Raw genomic sequence first — 26,763 nt, 5'->3', positions numbered from 1 at the left:
CACTCTGATACTTCCCACTTTCTCCTCACTCACTTACTCCCCTGGCATATTCTGACAGAATTTTTGAGTATTCCGCATTGCAATAAAATCCTAATAAATGGAATATTTCTGAATGTATCCAAAAACTAAGAACTCCTTTTGAAAGGTGATGATACACGTTTTCAAATTTGATTATTAGAATTAATAATATAATTTTCGAAATACTAAAATATTGAATGCAAACATAAAAAAGTTTTAGGACGGGTTGTTTCGGAAAATTTGAACAATTCATCAAATTTCAACGTTCATTTTTGGGTTCTGTGAAAGATTTATTTAAGTTCTGTTTTTATATCATTGTAGGCTAGTTGCTTGACAAAACTGAAATAAAAACAGAACTTGAAAAAGTCTTTCAAAGAACTTGAAAATGAACGTTGAAATTTGATGAATTGTTCAGATTCTCCGAAACAACCCGTCCTATGACCATCTTACGTTTTTTTCATTTAAATACTGAACTAAAATTACTAATAACAAACATAAAAACACACACACCTTTTATTAGTCATACGTCATACATGATATAAACATCTGACTTTTTTGTTGTTTTTTATAAAAATAATTTATAATAATATAAATAATTCCCAGAGTTTCATAATTTTTTCTCAAATTATAATTATAATTAATTTGGATTAACTTCTAGATTTAAAAATAAAGCTTGGTTTTTCTCTTTCCAACACCATTTAGATCATATTTCTTAGACTTTCGTATGAACTGTTCTCAAAAGTGAACAAATTAGACTAAGAAGTTAAGTAAACTTGGACGGTGACATTTCTGAGCACATTTAATTTTAGACTGAAGGAGAAAAAAAAAATTTATTTGTATAAAGATAATATATTATACCTTTGGCGTTAGCAGCTCAGTTACCTACTGTTTTTCAATTTCTAACTCCTTTTTATAAATATATTGGCTTTTAAGTGTCATGGTTAAAGATAATACATGCAGGTACTTAAGATAAGAGATGTTTTACTGTTGAAATATGTGTATTAGTAACAAATGACGTGTACTTATCATTCTTATCTTATCTTCAAAAAGGATTGCGAAAAAATGCCAAATCTATTATGTATGTTTATTAGCTAAGTGTTACGCTTGTGCTCGGAGAGTTAATATATATTGTCTTTGTATAATATTGTGCTTCAATATGGAAGATTTTGTGAGGGAGTTACATGGTACCTTAATTCAGAAAGTAAGGCTTTTGAAGATCATTTATCAGCATCTCTTATTGATTACAGTTTTATTTCAATAACATATAATTTTAAGTAGTGCATTCAACTCTCGCTGTGGTATGATAATAACATGCATTTTTTTTAAATTTCATGAATGGGGACTGCCAGTGTTTCAATGCTAAGTGTTAGGTTGATAGAAATTACAAAATTGTTTTTACAGCTGTTAGGATCATTCGTAAACACTTGCATGTCCAGTCTGAAAATACAGGGTGCACCACGGGACCTTCCTTATTTAAGAAAATCATAAAACAATGAAGTATTGGAAATATAATAAAAAACTTTAAATGTTAAAAAATATAATTTAAAATGATATCTCCAGTACTTTTGTTTAATGTTTTTTTTTAAATAAGTAATTTCCCGTGACGCACCTGTATATGTGCTTAGAAATATTTCCAGTACAATTTCAATAAATAATGTTCATTTTAGAAGGAAGCAAATACTTTGGGGTGTGACATTATATATTAAATTAAAAAAAACAGACTTTGTAATACACCACTTTTTATTTGAATTAACAATGTCAGCCAGCCGGGTTTCGCTTATCTCAAGCTTCGTCAGGGCTTATTATATTAACTAAAAGGTTAATATAACTTTTGGTAAAACTTGAGATAAGCGAAACCTGGTTGGCTGTCATTATTAACCTGTTAACCGAGCGGGGCGTATAAATACGTCAAACGTAAACAGTATTGGGTACGGGTAAGACATATGAATACATCCTTGAAATATATGTTGCGCCCTGAATTTTTACATATTTTAATTTTTTAAACTCAATGGATATATTTTATTTGTGTGATTTTGTTTATTGTTCTGTAATTGTTACCTTTTTATATTTTTTGTATCTTTATAATTGTTTGTAAAATTTACAATTTTTTAATTCGATGTTTCCATTTTTAAATGCTTTAATAAAAAAATAATAATATGAAATTACGTCCTCCGGGCGTGACGTACTGACACGTCCTAGTGAAAGAGTTCGCGCCCGTTATATGCTGCGTAATTCAAAACGGAACTCCTTGGTTAACAGGTTAATTCAAATAAAACGTGGTGTATTACAATGTGTGTTTTTTAAATTAGTAAATAATGTTCACATTAATGAAAAGTCCGATTATCAGTATTTTTTTGAACAATCATTTCAACAGCAAACACCTTATTAAGTTTAGATAAAGGTTGTATCGTAGAATTTCAATCATCAATCACCTATATTTAGGCGCGGCGTACGAATCTGAAGAATGACCGTAAAACCAATGAATTTTGATTTTCAAAAACAGTTATCGAAAACGAAGCGCATTTTATCGCAGTCGAAAGATTTTTTTATTGAGATCATTTTTAAATAAATTGCACAATTTACGCAGTTACAAATATTTTAGACAGGGACTACCGCGAGCTTTATGATTGACAATTTAATTTGTTATCTGAATACTTAATAAATATAAGAATATTTCACCAATTGTTTCAACGGTATATGTAAAGTGATAATATAACAGTGAATATAACAGTGTCAATATCTACATCTTACAGATGCCCGAAGAGGAGGCGTTTGCAGTTCTAGTGAAGATAATGCAGACCCTCCAAATGCGAGACATGTACAAACCACCCATGGCTCTGCTGGGACTTTGCCTGTTCCAGCTAGAAAACATGATCCAAGAGCAGCTGCCCGAACTTCAGATCCACTTCACCCTTCAAGTGAGCATTCCAGATTTATCTTTCCCACTTCCTACATTTTCTTACGTACATGACACTCACACTATTATACATAATTATTAAGCTGCATTTACACTCATAAGTAAAATTTACAACTTAAGTGAGTACTCACTTACGAGTGTAGTGGCCTCTTTATGTTGATGCAAAATAAAAATGCTTTCTTAAATAAAGAGCAAATATTTAAAAAAAAAAAAAAAAATTATATTTTCCACTGACAACACAGAAATGGAAATATTATTTGATCATGATCTTAAACCATGATTCATGGAAGCAAATTAAACTGGTTCTTTTACTAAGGCAGATTGAGACTATTACTTAATTACTCAACATGTATATACTCAATTTCAACGGAACAGAATATTGGACCTGGGCGACAATCGAGTAAGTCCAGAAAACCGGACTTGAGATCTTTGACCTTTCTGAGTGAAACTTCTTGCCACACCCCCTACCGGCACCGAATTCTTCCTTTTTTATTATAATATTAAAATAATTTGTAATTCTTACATTTTCTTTCCCACTTCTATTAGTAAACATATTTTTTTAATATAACATATTCCATATTGTCAACTTTGTTGACAAATAACATCTGGCTTAATGTACTGTTGTTTCAATGAACGCAAAGCGACGGCTGTCTTTTAGATTCAGATTTACGAAATTTTCGAATTACACGAACAAGTGTTTGTGCGCGGACAAAAATTTCGAATTACAAATTAACGATTTTCGAATTAAAAAACCATTTTGTATGAAAAAAAATTTCTGCGGTAATTTTTCTACCCCCACCCTCCGTCGCCAGCCGGCCGCTGCAGGCCCCACTAGGCTTAGGAGTATATAAAGGCGTGCTGACCTATATCAAATCAGTGTAGCCGGACTCCTGGTAGAACTAAGTAACAGCATCCTCGTGGTCAGTGCTAAGTTAACAAACCAATACCAAGTCGAGAGAACCCTCTGTGTCCTCCTTGGGAATTAAAGTAACTGTGCCCTAGTGGACATTACTTACTGTGCATCTTTTGCCCAACTAAGAGCCTAAATACGCTAAGTGTTTAGTGAGGACAATTCTTTTTAACTCTCAGTGATTCTATTTTGTTCTAAGCTGTTCTGCACTCTTTACTAAAATTATAAGTTGTGAACCCTATATAAGTTAAATAAAATTGACATTGTGAAAATCGACTATTTACATATATTAATACCCGCCACAATTGTAAATTATGGTTTTGCTTTGATGCTTCGTGCGACCGGTCATTTGTTCCACGGCAATCCTGAATACTTTATTTTCCTAAAATTAGTGAAAATTTTATAATATTTTGTACCTACACCATTCAATTAATACATTTTACAGTTTATCTAAGTCAATAATTTGCTGAAGATTTGAGAATTACTCAATAGGAAAGGTATACATATATAGAAAACCAAAACATTTCTAAGATCTCAATAATCTAATTTACACATAAAAGTAACGATTAATGGCCATTTTTTAAAGAATTGATTTAATTCTGAAAGATTAGTATAAGAGATACAATATTTTTTTCATTTTGCAGAGCGTTCCGACGTCAATGTATGCAAGCAGCTGGTTTTTAACATTGTTCACCACGATGCTGCCACTCAGCGTATCTTGCCGTATCATGGACGTGTTTCTTCTCGAAGGGCTGGAGATTATATTCAAGATCGCTATGGCTTTCCTTACCATGGGAAAAGACGATTTGATGACCATGGACATGGAAGCTATACAGAAGGTACGCAATGCATATATTAATACATTCTCTATATTAGCCGCAATGTTCATTATTTATGTATGAGCTATTATTACCGACAAACCAATAGTGGCATGCTGTGACTTGGTTTGAGATTTTTAATTTTTTTTCATCAATTGTAATCAAATGGAACTCAGAGAATAGTTACGGCATGCTCCCAACCGTCTGAGAAAATGAGACTATTTCATCCCTAATCGGGGTATATTGTGAAGCTAAAGGTAAATGTAGTGGGTAGTGGGGGAGGCGAAGGCTTTGGGGAAGAGGAAGTTGGGGGAGTACCTGACTATTCAGATCTAGTCACCAAACATGGCTAAAGCCTTTATAAGCAACATTTCAATTCTGAATGATAATCTTACACTAGGGCAATACTGAGGGTATCTTCCACTCTGGAACATGCCGCAAGCATACTATATATTATTTCTAAATGAATTCATCAAATAAAATTTACCGTGACCTTCGGATTGCTAATTGAGAGCCATACACCTCGACCATGGAGGCCATCAAATCGATGGATGTGGAAATTATTGCAGCCGCGGTAATTTATTTGTGCAGCACATTTAATAATTAATCATCATAATTCGTAAAAGTAAATAATCCCACACTCAATAATCAACACTACCATCTCCGCTGAATGCACAGTTCAAATTGAAGACCGGGCCGACGTGTGAACTTTGACCCAGTGAACCCAAGATCCTTTGATGTGTGGATGAAATCCGTGAATAATCAGGTTGACTGGACAACGTTGTCGGCCAATGCATGTGTCCAAGTGGTCCTGTACCCGTTTGGCCATCGCGTTTGCTGAATGCATTGGACGAACGTGTACAAGGCCCATAATATAATCCAGCTTCATTCTACTCCCCCCCAACAAAATGTGATTTTTTGTAGAAAGGGGTAATAAGTAATTTTTATAAAAAACAATCATGCTCAGATGCATTCAGCATATATTTTTTCATGTTTAACTGCAAATAGAGAGTAGATACATTCATGAACATCCATTTTAAATCATTGTTGACAAATTGAGAAGTAATTTGTAATGTTTAAAAAGCTTCTCCTGTAGAATTGTGATTAAGAACTTATAATTTAAAACTTACACTACAAAATGCAAGGTAGATTCACCAGTTTTCCGCTTGAACCACAAGTTCCCAATCAAACTTGTACTTTCCACCGCGCTGATAAAAAAAATCACAGATCAAGGTTTTCAAATATAATGTACTTTTACAATGGCAAGTAAATTTTGAAACTTTTTTAAATACTGTCATACTAAATACGCTACTAAAATTGCAGATTATATTTATTTATTTACGCCCTAATGGGCTTTTACAAAATTAGTTAACAAGTAATACAGTTGTGTTACATAGTTTTTAATAAATTATGATTTTTGATTAAATTAAGGTAAATTCAAATCAATAGTGTCTATTACGGAAAGCTAAATATGTATTAAGGAACATATACATATAAAAACAAGAGTTTATTCACGACAGAGTTGTGAATTCATACATCTCAGTAAAATGATTAAAAAGATTTCGTTTTATAGCTAATATGGAATCTTTAAGCATGTCTACAATATTCCCAAATTTATTGCCAAAATGATGTAGTCTATTTATAGGTGTATGAGCTTCATAGTTGGTTTTAAAATTGTCACAGAAAAATGTAGCACATTGCCTCGTATTTCTAGTCGGTACGTAAAATTTTATTTTGTCGAGTATTTCAGGGTTGTCAATGGAATTATTAATAATTTTATTTTAAAGTACAAGGTCAGAGATGATCCGCCTATCTGATAGCGTTATTAAGCTAAGTTGTTTCATCAAAAGAACATAGTTAATATTTTGAATTGGAATATTCAGTTTAAAGTTAATAAATGTAAACAATACATATAAACAATCTACACTTTTTTTACTAGTTGGTTGTTTTACTTAAATATTTTCGAAACTCGATGGTAACGGCTGAACCTATACGCAGTTGTCACTCGTGTTTAATGTTATAATTAATGAATTTGCAAATGAAAACTTACCGCCAATTAGCGACAAAAAAATGAAGTTTTTTTGACAGTTGAGAAATTCCGCTGGGCTTAGAAGATGCTCTTCAGGAATGGACGTGCATTGCCTATGGCTGTCGGTAATGTTTTGATTATGGTATTTTCAATACTATACATATTTGTTAAAATTACGTAACTGAGTATCGAATATGTTTAATTTTCAGTACTTTCACAAAGATTTGCCCGAGCGAGCTATCGCTGACCCCGAGAGTCTGATGAACCTAGCTTATTCTATGAAATACAACCCAAAAAAGATGAAGAAACTGGAGAAGGAGTACACTGTTATGAAGAGTAAAGAGCAGGCCGAAATGAGCGAAATAAAGGTATGATTTCACGGTCCTTTTTGATTCTTGTACAATATTATTTTATTGAAGTACTTATATGTCATATAATAAAGAATTACACTAAAAGTGCCTTCCATACAAATTTGAATGGAAACAAATATTGTTCCATTAGCCCAGTAGCCCAGCGCTCCACCCCACTTACACTCGCCTGGAATCATACATCTCCATGCATTTGAATTTTGTAAACACCGTTTTGTATTGAAAATTTAAGCCTCGATTAGGCAAATATTTCAATGATAATCAATAACATCATGAAGGCACTTTTTGTGTTATTCTTTATTCTATGTTATATGTAGTTTTAAACTGCAATAAGAAGGGACAAAAAGTTAGATTATATGTATTCATAATTTTAGTTTAGACTAGTTTTTAACTTTAGTTTTCTTGTTTACAAGGTACAATGACACAGACATGTCGTATAAAGAAATAAGAAGCAAATTTATGTACATTATCAAATAAAATTCTTCAAAAACAAAATATCTAGAAATTGGTACATAGCTAATGCCAAAGAAATGCATAAAAAATAGTGAATATTTCACAGAAAGTTTTCAAAGTATTATATTTGGATGATTTGTATAGCGCCATTTTTGTGCAAAATCACGTAATATGTAACTGAATAATGTACATACATATTTTTGAATAAACTTATTTCTATGTTGCCATGTAATTGTTGTTTAAGCCATGTCATTAGGCTGCAACTTTAAAAAAGATTTTTCAGTTTTTTACATTGTACATATTATGTAGGTACGCATTCTTTATCTTGATTACATGGTTTTAGAACATGAAATTTGAGGTCGCGGGTTTGAATCCTGTAAAGTCATAATATATATGAAAATAATTATTTTTGTGCATCAATTATGTAAGCCTTTTTCAACTGGGTTTTGTATTGTAGATTGTTAGGGTCACACATACCGAACAAAGCTGCTCGGCACCAGGTAGCCGGCAAAAACAATCATTGGTTTGCAAGCTAGCACACCAGTGATAGTTTATGTAAGGAAATCAATCTAAATCTAGCGAAAACAATTTTTTTATAAGGCTTAAAAATAAGGTTTAGCATTATTGGTTAATATATATATGTATAAATAAATAATAAATATGATTACATACACAATTTATTTTGAATTGTTTGCAATGAATTTAATTTTCGTTTGTTTGGTTTTATATTCGTCTCACCTTGTGGATACTACCGTACTGAAGAATAGAGATAATAATATTCTAATGTAATTTTAACTTTTGTAAAGTTAAGTTTACAAATGAAAGGTTGCGAGAGAAATTACAATATCTCAATTGTCAGATACTGTTTGTCATTATTTCCACTGCCTACGCGAGCCAGTATATATTGTGTACTACAACTGGACTTAAGTGGAAAATGTTTCCTCTCACCACTGATAGAATGTTTTAATTTCCATGCAGCCAACAAAAGTCTCAGATTTGCTCGTCGATCCCGAGCAGATAAAGAAGCGGGTTTGATCCCTGTTTATTTATGTTTAAAATAATTAAGGAAATCAGTGTTTTAGTATGTGAATGCTATGTTTATAGTTTAAAATACGGAAAACAAAGAGAAAAATAATGTTTTTTAATCAGCTAGGGAATTACTACAATTAGGTACACACTAAACCATAACTTATTTCCCCTCCCATATATGCCACAAATACACAAAATGTATGTTTTGTGGCTTACATGGGCGAGAAAAAAAATTATGATTTTGTGTGTAACTCAAAAATGCTGATTTCGGTGTTACCTAATGGTAGTAATTACCAACCGATACATATAACCTTGGATAAAAGAATGGTCCGCCAAGAAGAATCTAAGTTTTCTTAAAATAAAATGAACCAATTTCTGAGTTACCAAAGTTAGGCTTAAAAATATCCCTTTCTTTCACGTCTTCATTGTTGCTTTTTTTACTAGCTTCATGTGTCTTCGGTGTTGTCCGTTTGGGCTTTTGCTTATTCCAAATGTGTGTGTCTTGTAAATGTTACCTCATAGTTTAGCCTGTATGATGACTCTACAGTAAAATAACCCATATCTCCATTAACATACTTCTTGTGGGTAGGTAATAATTTACAACTTTAGTTCTTTCTGTGTTTAGTGGTGGTCAATCTCACTTTGGCCGTAAAGAACATAAACTTTATGCAAATTTTTAAACCTAATGGAACACTGACTGACTAATACAAAGCATTTATGACACATACAATCTTGAGCTTGGTGTCCTTACTCTAAAGCAGGGATTTAAACTTCAGTTCTTTATCGGTTTGTTTTAGGAATGCACATTCAATCAATCAGTTTACGTATCGTCACCTCAGTTTTATCTTGACGTAAGTTCAAAACAATCGTTTGGGAAAAACGCATTCAAGTTTGAAATCGATTTTCCACTAAACGAAAATTATTAATGTTTTCCAAGTCTGATGTCATATGATTTTGACCTTACGATAAGATAGAACTGGAATGATGACATATGTAAACTGAAACCTAACTTTGTTTTTAATCAGAAAGTCATACTGACACTAAGTGCGGTAAAACAAGTTCAAAAGTAATGTGTGCATGACCCCTTAATATTTAATACAAAAGTGGGCTCTGACGCATGAACATTTACGCATGTTTATGTATGTATAAGTTGGTACCCACCTCTATACAGGTGATTTAAAAAATATTCTTATTCTTACCAAGCCGCCAAATTGGCGACATAACCCATTCATATTCGATTTTTGCTATTTAGATTTAACAATTTAAGTGATTTTAAAAGTACATCGATCGATCTCTTCCGTACTCAATTTTAAAATTTATAATAGTAACTTTCAAACAAAACTTAAGTTAAGTTAATAACTTTTTGATCCCGAGTGGATAATAGTTTAGCCAACACTTTGAGAGGTAAGCACAGCAAAAGGTACTTTCTATAAAGCGCTGACATTTAGGTATTTTTTGGATGTGAATGGATTTAATCTCCGTCTAAGTGTTACAAGCTTTATTGTATGTCTCAATCCGATAAACCCATCACCAAGTGCACTAAGACATTTTAGGTATAAAAAATATGTTGCTAAGATAATACAACACTTAAAATTATAGTAATACATAGATAGTATTTAAACAACAAACACAAGAGCCTTGTCTCTTTATGGTAAGGAAAGGCTAATTTTTGTTTTAAATTATAATACTGTACGACATGTAAACATTGTATATTTATTGTAAAAAATACAAATATTAAATAATAAAAAAATAAATATATGTTGAATGAAAAAAAAAAAAAATAACAAAGTTGTAATGAATTGCCACCATTTTGAACCTTATTTCTGATTTTAATTCATTTATAACAACCCCAAAATGGCAACTAACTAGGTACATATCTATAAATACTTGCAAATGTAAATGCTCGGCATGTTAACTCTTAAAACTCGTAAAATGTATAGCGTAACACCCTAAAATATTAATAGCGTCTCTTTTCAAGTAAACTTGACAAAATCTTTTCACAAATTGACAAATAAACTGACATTTTTTAATATTTATTATGTAACAGCTGTTGAAATGAAAACAAAAACTAATTTAAATTTTTTTTTTTTTTAAACTGGTTGTGTGAAGCGCTGGCCCTATTTCACTTACGCTTTGTCAAATATTAATATAGCACCAATGTAAAACAATATCAACATTATTTTTTCCCAGAATGAATATCTTTTTTAATGGTTTTTCCCTTTCTCTTTGGATTGTAATAGAGTTTAATCCCTTTAAATTTAATTTTTGATTATGTCTGACTAATGAACTGGATGGGATCAATAAAAATGTCAGAATTTTTACATAATAACTCATTTTTTCTTATATTCCTTAGAAACTGAGATCAGACAATCGCTCAATGCGATGCGTGATCGACAACCTGGAGTTGGAGTCCGCCTCGCTGGCGGAGAAGCTAGTTCGCTGGCAGGTGGAAGCAGCTCGTGGTGCAGAAACTGAGTTTGCCCTTCAGCAACAGCTTGCCGTGGCTGAGAAAAGGTTGCAACTCGCCAGAGATCAGCATTATGATGAAGATGAGGTACATCCTGACTTATGTTATTTGGATTCTTGGATATAACACTTATGCCTAGTTTTTTGCCTAACCGTCAGATTTCGTACTGCTAAAAATTGACGGTCAGCTCAATTTTGAGATTTGAATGGTTCTGGCTTGACCTAACCTAACCCAAGATAAAATAAACGCTATCAGGCCTAGAATTATCGACGTTTAAGGGATCATCGCTCTTTAGACAGCTGAAAAAAAGCTGTCAGCTTCGTTGATGTTATTTCTGAGTAGATTTGTCTGAAACTCAAAAACTCAAACCCAAAAAGATTTAAATTTTGGTTATGGCTACTGTCCGAACAAAAATTAAGAATTTTTATGTAAAAATAATTAAATTGCACCTGTTGATAAAAGAATCTCCAAAAGTAAGACTATTATGTGTGATGTTTTGATTTTAAAAGTACCATAAAATCAAAACTTTCAAATAATGTATAATGTAGTTAAAATTTCAAATTGATCGGTTCAGTAGTTCCGGAGAAATAAATCAACGAAGCAAGACAAAAAGTGGTTTCGAGACAAAAGCGTTTAAAGTTTTAGAGCGCCCTCAAATAAACCCGAAAAATGAATACTACAATGAGATGATAAAAATGGAATTAATTTAGATTTTAATAAGACGATTTGTGAAAATGCCGAATGTGACAGTCAGTTGAACAAAAGACCGTTGATTGTTTTATTTCTATTTCCTAAACATTGTTGTTGTTGAATGTTTGACAGCTATGTGTGGAAAACAATAGAGACATTTACGCAATTATGACGAATGCATTATTATGATGTGTGCATTATTATGGTGTGATTATGTAAAAATAAAATTTCCTCATTTTTAATGCAACTTTTCGTCTTTAAAGTATGAATGTATGAATAATATATTATATAATTTTAAGTACAGTGCAAACACAAATAACTACATCCTAATAATGCTGTTACATAAGTACATAATTATACAGGTGCGAATGCATCAGCGACTAGGTAGGTGGGCAGTAGCTACGATTTTTCGCTAGTAGGTTTTAATACACTGTCTTTTGCATGGGCAAACGTTCCCAAATATTCTAGTAGCCCACCGCTACAAGTTTAATAATGGAATCTCAAAACTGGCAATGATCACTGTCCCAACTTGTATTATAATGAACAGAAAGAAAGTTGTATCTGAAAACGGTTGGCTTCAACCAATTCCAAAATATGCTTACAAAGTAACAGTATTAATTTTTTTAATTGTTCTACCGCCAAGCTACTAATTATCATGCTATAATATTAATTTCTTTAATTTGTTCCTATCAGGTTCCTTCTTTTAGTCTTTAGGTTTTATACACAAAATTAATGTATTAAGAGAGAGAACCATGGAATATGTTAATCCTTTTAATTGCATAAATTTTTAAGCAAGTAACAATGCTTCTATCTTCTATCTTCCTAGAGATATAACTGTCTGAAATTAATAATACATCTATAATAGTATATTGCCAGCACTACATTTCGAGAGTTTCTGTTATTTTCGGTTGGCTGACTCGTGAGTGTCCTTGTTACTATACATTGTAAAAAAATATTGTATAGATCACTTCTCAAATAAGTCTCATCTTTGTTTGTCTTTGCCTTTTATCGGTTTGACATAATAATAAATAAAGTAATTAAGCATTCAACAGTTTTTGGCCTGTCGATCACATACTTCTGTTTTGTTGATCAGTGGGTTTAAATTGATGGACAGCATTTTTGTACTGGCTTGTAAAATGACAGCTATACAGAATAGCCTTTTTTGTATTCATTTTATCATCTTTTTGTCCTGATAATCATATTATATACATTCTGTATCATCTTATTTTGCCAATTTATAAATAGGGTTGCTTTCTGTGATCTATATCTTTGGCTTAAAAGTTTACTATAACTGTCATTAACCCTTAGGAGGGCTCCCGCGAATCATCGCTAGGTTACGTAGCGGTAACGAAAGAAGAGATGGAACAAAGAGATGAGATGATTACTTGCCTTCAAGAGGAGTTAGTCAAAGTTCGACTTAGTGAGGCTGAGAATGATGCCCTTATCAAGGAGTTGCGTGGCAAGATCGCAGAGATGGAACAAGACCAGAAATCCATGCGTGAAATGGCCGTGGACAACTCAGTAGCACATCTCCAGGAGGAATTAATTGCTGTAAAGCTGAGAGAGGCAGAAGCCAACTTGTCTCTGAAGGATCTGCGGCAGAGAGTGGCTGAGCTGTCTGACTCCTGGACGAAGCATCTCCAGGTTAGTTTTGTCACTTTTCGCAACATGAAGGGGGTGGATAACTCATATTGGTAAGGAACTTGTGAAGCAGTAATAGCGGGCAGAGAAACCACCACCAGGGGCGTTCTAGGCCCCATTGATATCATGTAAGGAGAAATCATAATTTGACTTTTCAATAATCTTACACATTATCGAGAATTTGGAAAAATACGTAAGGAGAATAGGTAAGATCTAAATTATTTCCTTTGGAAAAGACTTCAGCTGCTGGATGATGATGATGCATGCAAAGTGATCTTTATTGCAATTTGAAAATATTTAATACATACCTTCATAATAATCAATATTAATTCACATGACTTTAACCTCACTTTTTGAATGGATTGACCTCTTAATATATAATGTAGGTAACAGTCATAATGTATGTTGATACACAGCTAACATTTATGAATGAAAAATAACTCTTTCAGCCAAATCTTATTTTCACCTTTCAAATCTTGCTTGCGGTATCTATAATATTCAAAGAAAACATAACAAAATTACACTAACACTACTAACACAGCTCATAGGGCCCATAGTTTAGTAGAAAAACCTTTTTCATTTATAGAACTATATAATATTTGTTAACGGTATCCGGTGGTAAAGTACAGTAACTTCGGAAGATGATTCTAGTTTTCTGGTTCCTTCCAGCTGAAAACAGTTTCTAATATCATACATATTTGTTGCCCCTTTTAGGAGATGTTGTTTTTTTCCACAGGCTTGCCTTTCTTTTCTACTCCGTTGGACAATTCCTTGCAAATTTATTAAAAGGGGATCTTACAAACAAAGTTTTCAAAGTAATGAACTATGGATGAATTTTATTTTATTTATAATATGTGTGCTTCATTATTTTATTTATATAATATCTGAGATTTCGCTAAGTTGTTGCACTTAACCGCCATATGATGACGGCCGGTATAGTCCAGTGGTAACGCATTGGACTGCCATTCCGAAGGTCGCGGGTTCGAACCCGGCGTGCGCAAATAAATTTTATTTGATTAATTTGTGTTATTTCACAATTAATTAATTAAAATAATATATAGTATATTTGCGGCACGTTCCAGAGTGGAAGATACTACCAGTATCGCCCTGGTGTAAGACCACCATTCAGAATTGAAACGTTGCTCCAAATGGCTTTAGCCGTGTTTAGTGACTAGATCTGAATAGCCAGGTACTTCCCCACCTTCCTCTTTCCCTTCCCCACTTACCTTCAGCCTCACAACATCCCCCAATTGGGGATGCCATAGTCTCACTGGCTCCAGACGGGAGCAGTTGGGACTCTTGTGAGGTATTCACTATAAAAAAAAAAAAAAAAGATAGTTGTTATTATAATAATCTATTTTGTTCTACTCTACAGGAATGTTCCTGTTGTGAAGGCAATGTATATATGTAAAAGATTTTTTTTTTTTAAATACTTGTATTATGTACTAATGTGTGGATTGATTGCAGACTGCGGAGCAGAGGGCCGAGGCAGGCAGTTCAGCCCAGTCCTCAGACGTAATGAGCACCCCCAAGAAGTTACTACGAGCTTGGGAGAACCGCTCCGTTAATACGCAGAAACTGGAAGACGAGCTCATGTCATCAATGATACGCGAAATGGAAGCGGTAACCGAATTGAAGGAGCTCAGGCTAAAGGTTTTAAGATTTAATTATTTTGTTAGTTTAATTGGCTTATGTGTTGGTAGTAGTGTCACAAAGCTTATTTACTTGACTTATTAATTAGTTGAATCTTTGTAGGTTTTATTTTATATTTCATACATTCTATCAAGCAATAGATTTATAATTTCGACCATCCTACGTAAAATATTGTATCTCCAAAATCCCAATTGTTGAGAAGAGCAGTTTAAAGTTTTTTTTTGTTCATACAACACCCTTTGTGTTACGATAAATTACAGTGTAAAAAAAACCTGTTGGCATATTTTTATATATTTTTTTGTTAATTCATTAAATTTGTACAGCATCCAAACTAGATACATTAAAAACTAAAAATTTCTTTTTTGTGGGTTACGATAGTTTACATAGGAGGGGTCGATTTATTCATAATTTTATAAAATGTCTAAAATCTTTTAAAATTCCTGTAAATGAGTTCTTGAAAAGTAAAGTTTGCATAATAATATCCAATTGTTACAATAATTGATATGTCGCATTGGGTTCTGCTTCTCGGTCTACTTAAACAAGCGTATAAAGAAAGTCTTTACCACATAAAATATCAGAGGACATACATATTTTGTTAGAGATAATGGTTTGAAAAGTTTGATATATATATATACATATATTGGATTTGTCTTGACGATTAAACATTCTGTTTTCAGTTGATGGAACTAGAGACTCAGGTTCAGGTATCAACAAACCAATTGCGTCGGCAGGACGAAGAGAAGAAGGCTCTTGTCAATGAATTGGAAGAGGTTCAAATCAAGGTCCGAGAGATGATGACAAAACACAAGGAACAGAACCATAGGCTGTCAGATCTGCAAACAAAAGTTAGTATTTTCCAGAAGTCAAGAAACCTTTCGGGTAATTCAGAAGAAGCAGGTTTTCTACTTTTGGCGTAAATAATTTTTAAAAGGGTTTCCTTTTTTCATGAAAATGTAATATGACCTTCAGTAAGTCGCCTTCAATTAGTCCTGAGTCGATCCCAATTGATTCAATTACTTTGATCCAATCACGAACCACGGTTCCTCTAAATATTTTTGTTATGTATATCAAAAGAAACGACTTTGACCAATCTACACAATTTATTCATGTATGGTTTATTTCAATATTTCTACGCTATGCCTTCTATGGTCTATGTCTGTATCAATATATATATCGATCAATCAAAAATCAAATCCTTTTGACTCAATCACTTTGTCATTTGGTTGTGATTTCTGGTTGTGTTAAATGATCGATCGACACAGGACAATTGAGTAGGTATCTATTAAAAATAATCTATACAACTATAACAGTTTTGAAACTTAAATACTGGTATGTAGAAGTCCTGCTTTTGTACATTGTATCCTTTGGGAAGAATTTGAAGCGTATTTTTGGGTCTAATAATCGATTAAATAATATGACATCTTGGTGTGCATAATATTATTATACTTTATTTTTATTTAAATTTTAACTAAGCTGCATGAAACTTTTCAAAAACATTCAACTTTTTTGTTGACACATATTCATATCTATAAGACTATTAGTTTTTGTTACAATGAAAATGTATTTCAGTGCATGCAAATAATTTTGTGCGACAATATCAAAAATTTTCATTATAATATTGTGTTCATCATGATCCTTTGTTATTGCCTTTGCTCCCTGTATTAATATTTATTGCGATGAAATGCGTTTTGGGTGTAACTGCGAATTTTGTAAAAATGTCTACATTATAAATATTTCATAAATTGATAAAATTTTTGCCAAGCGATTTGCCCACTAACATTTATTAATGAATCTAGATTTTGTTTAACCTCAACAAAGAGCGATGCTTACAGTGATATGTTTCTTACAGAACCAGTATGATCAGATGCTGGTTAACATACGCAATGCCGAGGATGCGCAAAAAATAGCAGAACTAAATCAGGAAATCAGCATATTGAAAATGAAGGTTAGACTTAAACCTGAAAACATTGTTATTTAAGGTTTTTTTTTATGGTTAATATTTTTTGTATGAAGGTTTTCAGGTTTTCAGAGCAATGCACCAGATTTCTGAAAACCTTCAGCAACAAAATTTGAGACCCTAGAATAGTTATAATAATAATAATCAAGGATATGCAATCTATAAAGGCTGTAAAGTTGTGCATGCACCAATAAAAGAAGGAGTAAAATATATTCCTGTTTGTTTTCCCTCTTCCTTTCTTGCAGCAATGAATGTTTTAAACTGGACTCTACTCCTAAGTTTTTTTTACAAGGATTGATATACATATTTTACATAAGTAGACATGACTTAAATCTTAGGTTTAATGCGATACACAGATATACTATCTATATAATATATAACTTTTAGAACAACCCTGCTATGAAATATTAATTTTATTTTCCTACCATTATTTTTCTATAATTTTATGTAAAATTTTCAGAACCAGGTGATTCTAACTGAAGGCGAACTGCGCAACAACTTAGGAGATAGTGAGAAAGTTCGAGATCTACAAGATGTCGTTGCAGATTTAAAGGCAGAGGTAAGATTATTACAGGTTTTATGTAAATATCCGCTGAAATAATGAAAGGTCGATGTGTGAAGTAAATCTTGTCTATAAGGTAATGAGAAGTTTTCAGGTAACTGAAAACTGAAATATCGATCTAATATGCATCACATAATATAATATGTATATATAAACTATCCCTCATACATAATGGATTTTTTCTGTTTCTTTATTAAACCTTGTAAGAGAATTTGACTGCATCTTATGTATTCATTTTTGATTTTTTTCCGAAATGATCATTTTCATTGTTATAGTCTTCAAATTTTTGTATGGCAAATGTTTCAAAATTTTGTGCCCATTTAAAGCCACGCAAATTTAAAACATACAGTAACAGTGAAGGCGGGTGTACTTTATGCTAGGGGGGTTAATATGATGATATATTAATATATTAAGTTTAAAATCTGATGTTGAGCCCCATAAATAATATGCATAATTGTGTTTGTACATGTATGTATACAAATTTATTATTTTAACATAAGCCCCCTAAAAGTCACCAGTTGTCACTGTTCAATATGCAGTATTCTCATTGATAAGACATTTTTATTTGATTTTAATGAAAACTGCCAATAAGGGTAGAATTTTTAAAAAATATTAAAAAAAAAAAAAAAATATTAATTATATAAACATATATATGTACATATATTCAATTAGCTTGTTTCCATATGGTCATTTCATATATGTTCTTATTTTACTTTGCAAAAGCTTATTTACCTTTGTACATTCCCGTAATGTGAAAATGAAATATGTTTTATTGCAACATAATTTTATTCCTTATCTATCTTGGTAAGTATGAATGCATTTGTACCAAATGATTTACATAATTATGATTATGCATTTAAATATTATAACCTCACAGCTGTCGTGCATAGAATCTTAGAATAATTCTTAGGAGGGATATGAAGGGAGAGAGATATGTACAGTAATTTTTTCAACAAGGAAACCACAATCAGAATCAAAAGTGGATTCATGAATATCAAAGAGAGTGTTGTTTTACTCTTGAACTCTTACTACTTATATCAAGTAAGATTGCGTGTGGCAAGAATTCTCTCATTTCAAAATATACAAGACCGGATAAAACCAAATTAAATTGATTAGATCAGTGCTCCGCACCCTTTTCTCTCCCTCGGCACACCAAAGTTTTAACCAGAATTCTGCGGCACACCAAATATGTTCAAATAATTTAATGCGCAATTTTTTTTTCTTTTATTAATAAATTTACATACCTAACAAGAACTATACCTAGACTAAAGATTTTTTCCTTAAATTGGGACTATTCCTCAAAACCTGTATGTGCAGGGCCGTAAATAGAGGCTAGACCAACAAATTATAGTGGGGCTGGGTCCCACCTCCATCATATTTTATGTCTGTTGATTTCAAATGATTTTTTGAATGAAGTTTGTAAAATGTTTTGAGTGATTGCTTGCCATAATGTGCCAAATATGGGATAAACTGTGAAATCTAGGTGGATTCGTTCGCTTTAAACTGCATTTAGTGTTCACATATTTCCAATTAATATTTTGAGGAATCGTATTAATTAAATAATATGGTATATCGCTTGGGAGGTTAATGTGTGTTTTTGATCATGAGAAGTGAATTTACTTCTGTTATTTATATGTTTTCAGAAACTATATTTGGTTATGTACCCCTATAAAACGGAACCCGTTCAAAACATCAATCATAGCGTGCCCAAAGAAAGAACCCCCAGATGCAAATTTTGCTAGGCCTAACCAATAAATGCTTTAATTTACATCAAACGTAGATCTCAACAAAAACCGCTGAATTATCTACATTTAAGGGCAAACCAAAATATTCTGTTGGTTTATTCATTCTAAAACAATAATAAATATGTATTTGAAAAAGGTTGTTGGCTATTTTGAGTGACTGATTCAAAACATACTTACAATAACTATTGTTACCAAAGAAAGCGCCGCGGATGAAAATTTTGAACTCTTGGAAGTTTTACAGTTTGTCAAGGAAGAACAGCAAGAGTTTGTTTTTAGGCAAAGGCGTTAGCCAAAAAGAAGTGTTTGTTGTAGGAACTGCAAAAATAATTGTTTAAAGCAAAATGCATTGCAATTATTTTTTTAATTTGCCGTCATCTGCTATTTTTTATTTGTTTAGGCCCCGAGACACTGCCCTGTTGCCCCGGTGGTAATTACGGTCCTGCGTCTGTCTTGACACGGGAATCTCCCAGCGAGATATACATAACAAAAACCATTTTATTATTTGTCATATTGTTAGTAAAGAAAAATATTTCATGGAAAAACCGTTATCGTATCCTAACTGCAGCTATTCGTGTTCAGAAAAGTCATACTTGCAAAGTCACCTTCGGACTAACAAAGGAAGATACAATTCTCGCCTTCTGATTCCGTCTATTAGCGTACACAAAAGTAATATTTAGATAACGGCTCAACGATTACGGAGTAGTTGACAACTAAATTTACCAGAGTTAAATGTAAAAACTTTAACATTAAAGTGAATTCTAACATACCACCCAAGTTAGACAACTTGAAGCCCGAATGATGCAAGCCTAATTTCAGATGTATATTTTTATTACTGTGAATATTTAATCAATGGTTTTTTTTGTAACTTCACTGCTACGAAAGGGACATCATTGCTTAAATATACAATGCGGTATTACTTTTCAGTATATTTCTCCAATCACGAGCCCAGAAACTGAGCCTTGGAAATGGCTCGAGTAAGTTATACAATTATGTCTGTAAATGTAGTAACATAATCTCAATTTTTGACATACAAATACGTATGAAGTATTTTTTTTTTAAAGTAGTATTATTTTAAATATTGTATAATTATTGTATTAAATAAACAGAAAGTTATAGGAAAGTCATAAAAATTCCTCCAAGTAACTTAATGCCTAATGAAATTTTCCACATTGGAAAAACAATTTGGTAATGTTATTTGAGTAACTGGTTGATTCATCTAATAGTTTTCTGTTTATTATAGAATTATTTTGTTTGATATTCATACCTAACAAATAAAGATCTTTATTTACCTCTTTGCGAGAATGGGCGAATCGGTTCGTCCAAACAATAAAAGTCCTGAAGGTGTTTGGACCCACCGGGGCTATCCGCGGCTAAAATTCAAACGTTATCATATTTGACGAAAATATTTGGTATGGAAATATATAAAAATATATAGATATATTTTGAAATCACGTGGATTAATATCGATCACATTTTTATTCACAATATAACATTATAATTAGTTAATCTATCATATTATCACACAGTAAAAAAAAAAACTTTAAAATATAACAAAAAAAACTCACTCCCCAGTTACAGTCAAGTTTTCCAAAACTCACTCGCCAAGAGGTTAACTTAGGAATTTATTTCAAATCTATGCACAGTTTTCTTGTAAACTCCCAAAGTTGCTAAATTAGTTTTTTTTTCATTCTAAATATGACGATAATTAGTTATTTTAATTTCAAATCTGCACTGTCTGATTCTCAGTCAAATGTCTGAATTCATAAATTATCTCATTATTCTGACTTGTCCTTGTGGTTTTTTTCGGTCGTACTCGGGAAGATTTATATCTTGTAATTTTATTTGGTAAATCTTTTATGTAAAATACAAGTTAGGACGGATTGTTTCACAGAATTTTAATAATGTATATAATTTTAAAGTTCTGTGAAAGTTCTATTCGAGTTCTATTATTAAATCATTATGGGCCAGTTGTTTCACAGAACCAAAATAATAACAGAACTTGAAGATTAACTTTGAAATTTTGATGAATTGTTCAAATTCTGTGAAACAACTGATCCTTAGTGTACAGAACAGCAGTGGTATATAGCAAAGTCAAAAATCTGTGTTATTGCATAATGTGTATGTAGTAGTGAGCATCTGAATATTGTAATGTTTTGTGTGTGTCATACTTTTGTAGGTTTGTGTATTAGTGTTCTCTCTACCTTTCTCACTGAGCGTTTCTGTAATTACAGTGATTTCCTACAAACTAGAATGTCTTATATTAAATATTAAGCCAATGCACCAAGTTCAACCCTAATTACTTTTAAACCCCTTTCTAGAATAGAACCTTTATTTTCTTTACTTAGAAGAGTATGCCATCAACATCGCGCACGCTATCTTGAACTCATTAGATATTTATTTAAAAAAATTGCTGATTCTTTTGGTAGGTACACATTAGTAAAAGAATTATCATTTCTTCTAATTTTTTAGTATGTATTTTATTAGGCACTCCTAAATTTAATTCTGCACCACTAAATCATAAGTTTTCCAATCAAGATATTACATATATGTGCTTGCCTTTCTATTCTGACAAGCAATACATAATATGTCTAGTAGGAATGTAAACATTTATACTAGGCATAGTTTAATTTTTCAAAAATTAAAAAAAAAAAAAGTATGTAAGAAGAGAAGAGCAAGTGTGTACCATCTTGGGAAGCTAGTGAGACTGATTAAGATCGGGGCTGAAGGAAGAGATTTATCAGTGCGGGTGTTGAAGAGGCTTATTATATGAAGGAGGAAAAAAGGATTATCGTTGGCTTGTTCCACAAGCGTGCTGACTTACACAAAAGCGATTCAGAGAAGGGACCTGTTCTCATGAAGCCGACATCAACTGTGAAAGGGTGTCCGCAGTTTCAGGTATGTGCACCGGTGCACAGGGGATCAATGCTGCTAACTCCTTCGAGTAGGCTACATTGAAATACTTACTACCTACTATACCTAATACCTTGCAATAATATTTTTTCTGACCATGAAGCACTCTCTGGGGCTGGATAATTACAAATTTTGACTATTTTAACATATTATATTAAAATTCTTCTGCTCTAATTAATATCTATCAATATTCTTTTTCATCTCTTAGGAAACAACCGTTAGGAACTCAAAATCTTTCAAAGGGTCTATGTTTTTTACTTCTATTTGCGAATTATCTGTCATGAAAGTACTGAAGCGGGTAATTATATCCCTGCCCACAGTTGTAAAATTTAGTGAAATTAAAAAAAAAATGCTGTTTGCAGTGCTTTTCAAATAAAGTTTTGAATATAACATTGATTCTTTATCAATACAAATTGTTCAATCAGAAAACTTTTGTGCATGTTGTGTTTGCAACATCAGTAACAGATTATACACAAAATTGTATTAATTTATTTAGCTTGGCATATCTGTAGTGTATGTTATTTAGAAAAAGCGTAACATTAATTAATTTAATCTTACCTACTATAACTGTAAATATTATTAATCTTCAAGAACCCTACATGCAATTAAATTATTGTCTCTACGACAAATGATTGCTTATCTTTTACCACGCCAAAAAAATGAGTACATTAAAAATTATTGCACCAATAATTTTAAATAACACGTGCTCACCAATAACATCAAATGATGACATTTTATCACCAGCAGTTTGAATTGATGGCGTGTTATCTATTAAATATATATCAAATGAAATGATGAATATTATTACTTGTACCATAAACTAATAATGCAAATTATCTTGTTGTAGGTATTAAGACTGAAGGCATGGAAGACAAGGGCTATGGGAGAGATCCCCGAGGTGAGACTTCAAGCCATGGATAAGGATCTGACGGCTGAAGACCCTGATTCTACTGTGGAATGAATCTCTCTAAATAAAAACTATAATATATTAAAAAATGTTAGTTAGTGTAGTAGTTGTCTTATGCATGTAAATCGCCCTTGATAATATATGATCCAATTTTTTGTTATTATTAACAGATTGTAATTTTTATGAAACGTGGGGTGAATCTGGCATTTATTTGGAAGAACATAAGGCTGAATGGCATATTTGTGTACGAATCAAGATATTAAAATTTTGAAGAACAATAATTGTCAGTCAATTTAGATGCATGGGGGGTTACATAATGCATCATTTTTGGCCTATGAGTTTTGATTCCTCCATTGTAAAGACGAAAGGTGTACGAATGTTTAAACACGGCTTAGTATTGATGTTAATATAAGTGTCATTTTTGGTGTACACACGCCTCTTCGGAGACATTTATATATGTTATTAATAATTTTATAGTAAGTACTATGCAGAACTCATTTATTGTTAAGTTTAAAACTTGAAAAAAAAATGTATTTAAAACGTCTTAAAGAGTTATAAAAAAATGATTTTCTTACCTTTCTGTTTGCAACCGGAGCACATGTGATTGCAGGTAGATTTCAACTTGTTTTTTGCAAGACAGAATTGTGATCGAAGGAATGGTTGAAAGGCTTCACGAAGTCTGCATTGGAAATGTGCTAAAAAAGTTATGCATGTAAAGTGATATTAACTATATAATATATTATTATATTAAATATATTTATTTTAATTCTATAAGTATTATAATTTATTAAAAATAATCACTTTCTTCCATACATTTCCAAAATGAATTATCACTTCTTCAATAATTATTATTTATTGCTGAATGAATATAATGTTAAACAAATAATATAATTTATTCTTAGTAAAAATTTACATAAAATTAATTTCATAAAAAATGTTATATTGAATAGTATCGGTTTGATGTACCTACCTACTTTTGGAATTTAATAATTTTTCATAACGTTATTAAGAATTCTATAAGCAAATATACAAGCAAAAAAGAGCGAAAAATATTGTTTCCATTGCAAACAGCTCACAGACATAATTAAGATGTAGTTGTTCTAATCTGTGGCAGCTTACTTTCTTTGGAGTAACGCTGTAAGCTTTGACAGAGGAAAGGTAACACATTGACATTTAAAAAATTATCTAAGTCTTTTATGTACATAATGTGTTTTGTAAAATAATTTAATAGTGATTCCCTTTACACTTTGTTGTGTTACGCATCTTTTTGTATTTATTGTATAAATTCCTACCAACACTGTTTCCCCTGACAGTGTTACAATTTTACTGCTATCACCAAAATGTGGCAAAGAATGTACTTAATCACTTATCATAAAAACATGGAAACGATATTGACTAACTTCAAATTCTCAGCATTTTGAATTTTAACAATGACGATAAATGTGTTTTAAAACTGTATAGTTTGATTTTTAGGATTTTTTTAACATAATTTGACATCTGTGGAGAGCACATTTACTTTTTCATATTTCTTGCAATTTGTATTGATAGTTTTTTTCAGTATTTTAGTATAAAATATGTATAATTTGTTGGGTCTTTTGGGTCTACATATTCAATGAAAGCATAAAATGTTTCAACTGGCTAAGATATAAGATATTTGTGGTTCCTTGTAAAATTCACAGATATAAAAGCTTATACATTTCATGTTAGTATTTATGTATGTATCATTATTATTATTTAAAACCCATATTAACCTATACACTTGATCTGGAAACATAAACATTTATTTCGATAGATTTAGAAGGCAAAGCCTAGGTATATAATGTTTACACAATGTGACTCTAGAACCAGTGAAGCACAATCTTTTTAGCCGGAGAGCCAATTTATCAATTATCAATATGTTTGCAAACCGCAGGGCGTAGGGATGCACACAGCTTAATATGGTTGCAGTCGATGGCGTCGCCAGGGTAATGAATCCAAATAAAAATTTAGTTGAAAAAAAGTTATGTCAAATAAAATTTGGTTGCTCCAATCAATAAAAATACTGTTGATTTTATCAATCTGAAATTTTAAAGAAAAGTATATGTTTATTATTACTGAAGAAAGACAAGTTTGCCGCGATACCCTTCTTTTGTAAAACCGAACCGAAAAAGTTAAATATTTTAATCATAACTGGAAATCCCAACAATTAGGTATGTATAGCAAATAATTTATTTATTTATTTATTCATTTTTGGGAAATCGACAGTTTACATTTAATCAGTTTGTACATAAAGCCGGGAATACACATGCCTGTAGCTGGCACACTTGCATGCAAGCTCCTTGCACATGCCAGCTACTATCATGTGTATACGCTAACTTGCATGCCTGTACCTGCCTTGCAAGTAGATTGCACAACATTTGATTTACTGGCATGCAAGTTGAGGGAGGGGACGAGGGGGGCTATGAAACCGGCATGTGTGAACGTCGTGACAGGTACGGGCATGCCAGTAGCTCAGTCTCTCATTAAATTAGCCACACATTGTACTGCCAATTGCAATACGATGATATTTAATTCACTTCGAATGTTTTCCATTGCCAAAAAGCTTGAGACTACTCAGTCTCAGAGTGATTTGAGACACGTACTGTCTAGTAACTGGCATGTGTATACGTCTTGCAAATACAGGCATGCAAGGACGCAACTTGCATGCAAGTTTAACTTGCATGTGTATTCTCACTGCGCCAGTAACTTGTACATGCCATTAACATGCATGCAAGCTACTGTTCCATTTTACAGGCATGTGTATCGCCGCCTTAAGTATTGTAGAGCTAAAATAAAACCAATTAGGGATTTCCTCCTTCAAATAATATCAAAACTCACTTTCACTTCTATTACTCCTATGTTTTGAAAAACAACATTTGGTCACATACCTCTAAAGAAAGAAACCCATTCAAAATACCGAAGACAGAAAGCGCCGCAGATGAAAATTATTCTAGGCTAAAGGTCAAATTAATGTTGTTGATTTTTATTCAGCCAAGTTGGCTGCATGAAAGGTCTATAGGCCGCACAAAATGGACTCCCGGGCTGCCGATTGTGCATCACTGCTCTAGATAGAATACTCAATGGTTTCTGATAAAATACTATCTACTAATAAATCAAGGTTTTACCTTACGAATTTTTGGCCTAATTATTACTGGAAGAGTCACCAATTATAACTGTTAATTTCATGTACATACGTATTACTTTGTTGTGCAATATTACCCTAGTATAAAATATGTATAATTTGTTGGGTCTTTTGGGTCTACATATTCAATGAAAGCATAAAATGTTTCAACTGGCTAAGATATAAGATATTTGTGGTTCCTTGTAAAATTCACAGATATAAAAGCTTATACATTTCATGTTAGTATTTATGTATGTATCATTATTATTATTTAAAACCCATATTAACCTATACACTTGATCTGGAAACATAAACACATCTCAATGTTAAACATTGATGTCATACAAATGAATTGAACGCTGAAGTAATCACTTCTTCAGTAAAATATCACGGCAACCAATGCCTACATAAGCATCTAATACCGCAATATTGCAGTATTGCTTGTAAGGAGAAGAACTAGATAATTTATTTGATGTTATGTAATGACAAAACTTTATTTTAGATTGACTGGGATTATTAGAAATTTATAATATAATTTTTTGTTGTCTTG

At 32.0% G+C, this 26,763-nt stretch overlaps 1 protein-coding gene across 1 annotated transcript in view; it reads left to right on the top strand.

The window, feature by feature from the left end:
* Positions 1-24,638, top strand: part of Evi5 (ecotropic viral integration site 5) — a 196,649-nt gene extending 172,011 nt beyond the window's left edge. The window contains exons 7-16 of the mRNA XM_089646099.1: positions 2,772-2,936; positions 4,490-4,684; positions 6,902-7,060; positions 10,896-11,096; positions 13,008-13,343; positions 14,808-14,993; positions 15,671-15,838; positions 16,843-16,938; positions 17,411-17,509; positions 23,015-24,638. Coding sequence (XP_089502225.1) covers positions 2,772-2,936; positions 4,490-4,684; positions 6,902-7,060; positions 10,896-11,096; positions 13,008-13,343; positions 14,808-14,993; positions 15,671-15,838; positions 16,843-16,938; positions 17,411-17,509; positions 23,015-23,128 — 1,719 coding nt within the window. The 3' untranslated portion in view covers positions 23,129-24,638. The remainder of the gene's footprint in view (positions 1-2,771; positions 2,937-4,489; positions 4,685-6,901; positions 7,061-10,895; positions 11,097-13,007; positions 13,344-14,807; positions 14,994-15,670; positions 15,839-16,842; positions 16,939-17,410; positions 17,510-23,014) is intronic.
* Positions 24,639-26,763: the final 2,125 nt, after the last annotated feature.

The sequence above is a fragment of the Hesperophylax consimilis genome, chromosome 23 (genome assembly GCF_061612785.1).
Source record: "Hesperophylax consimilis isolate HC1 chromosome 23, BYU_Hcon_1.0, whole genome shotgun sequence".
Lineage (NCBI taxonomy): Eukaryota > Metazoa > Arthropoda > Insecta > Trichoptera > Limnephilidae > Hesperophylax > Hesperophylax consimilis.
This window is presented reverse-complemented; position numbering and strand designations above follow the sequence as displayed.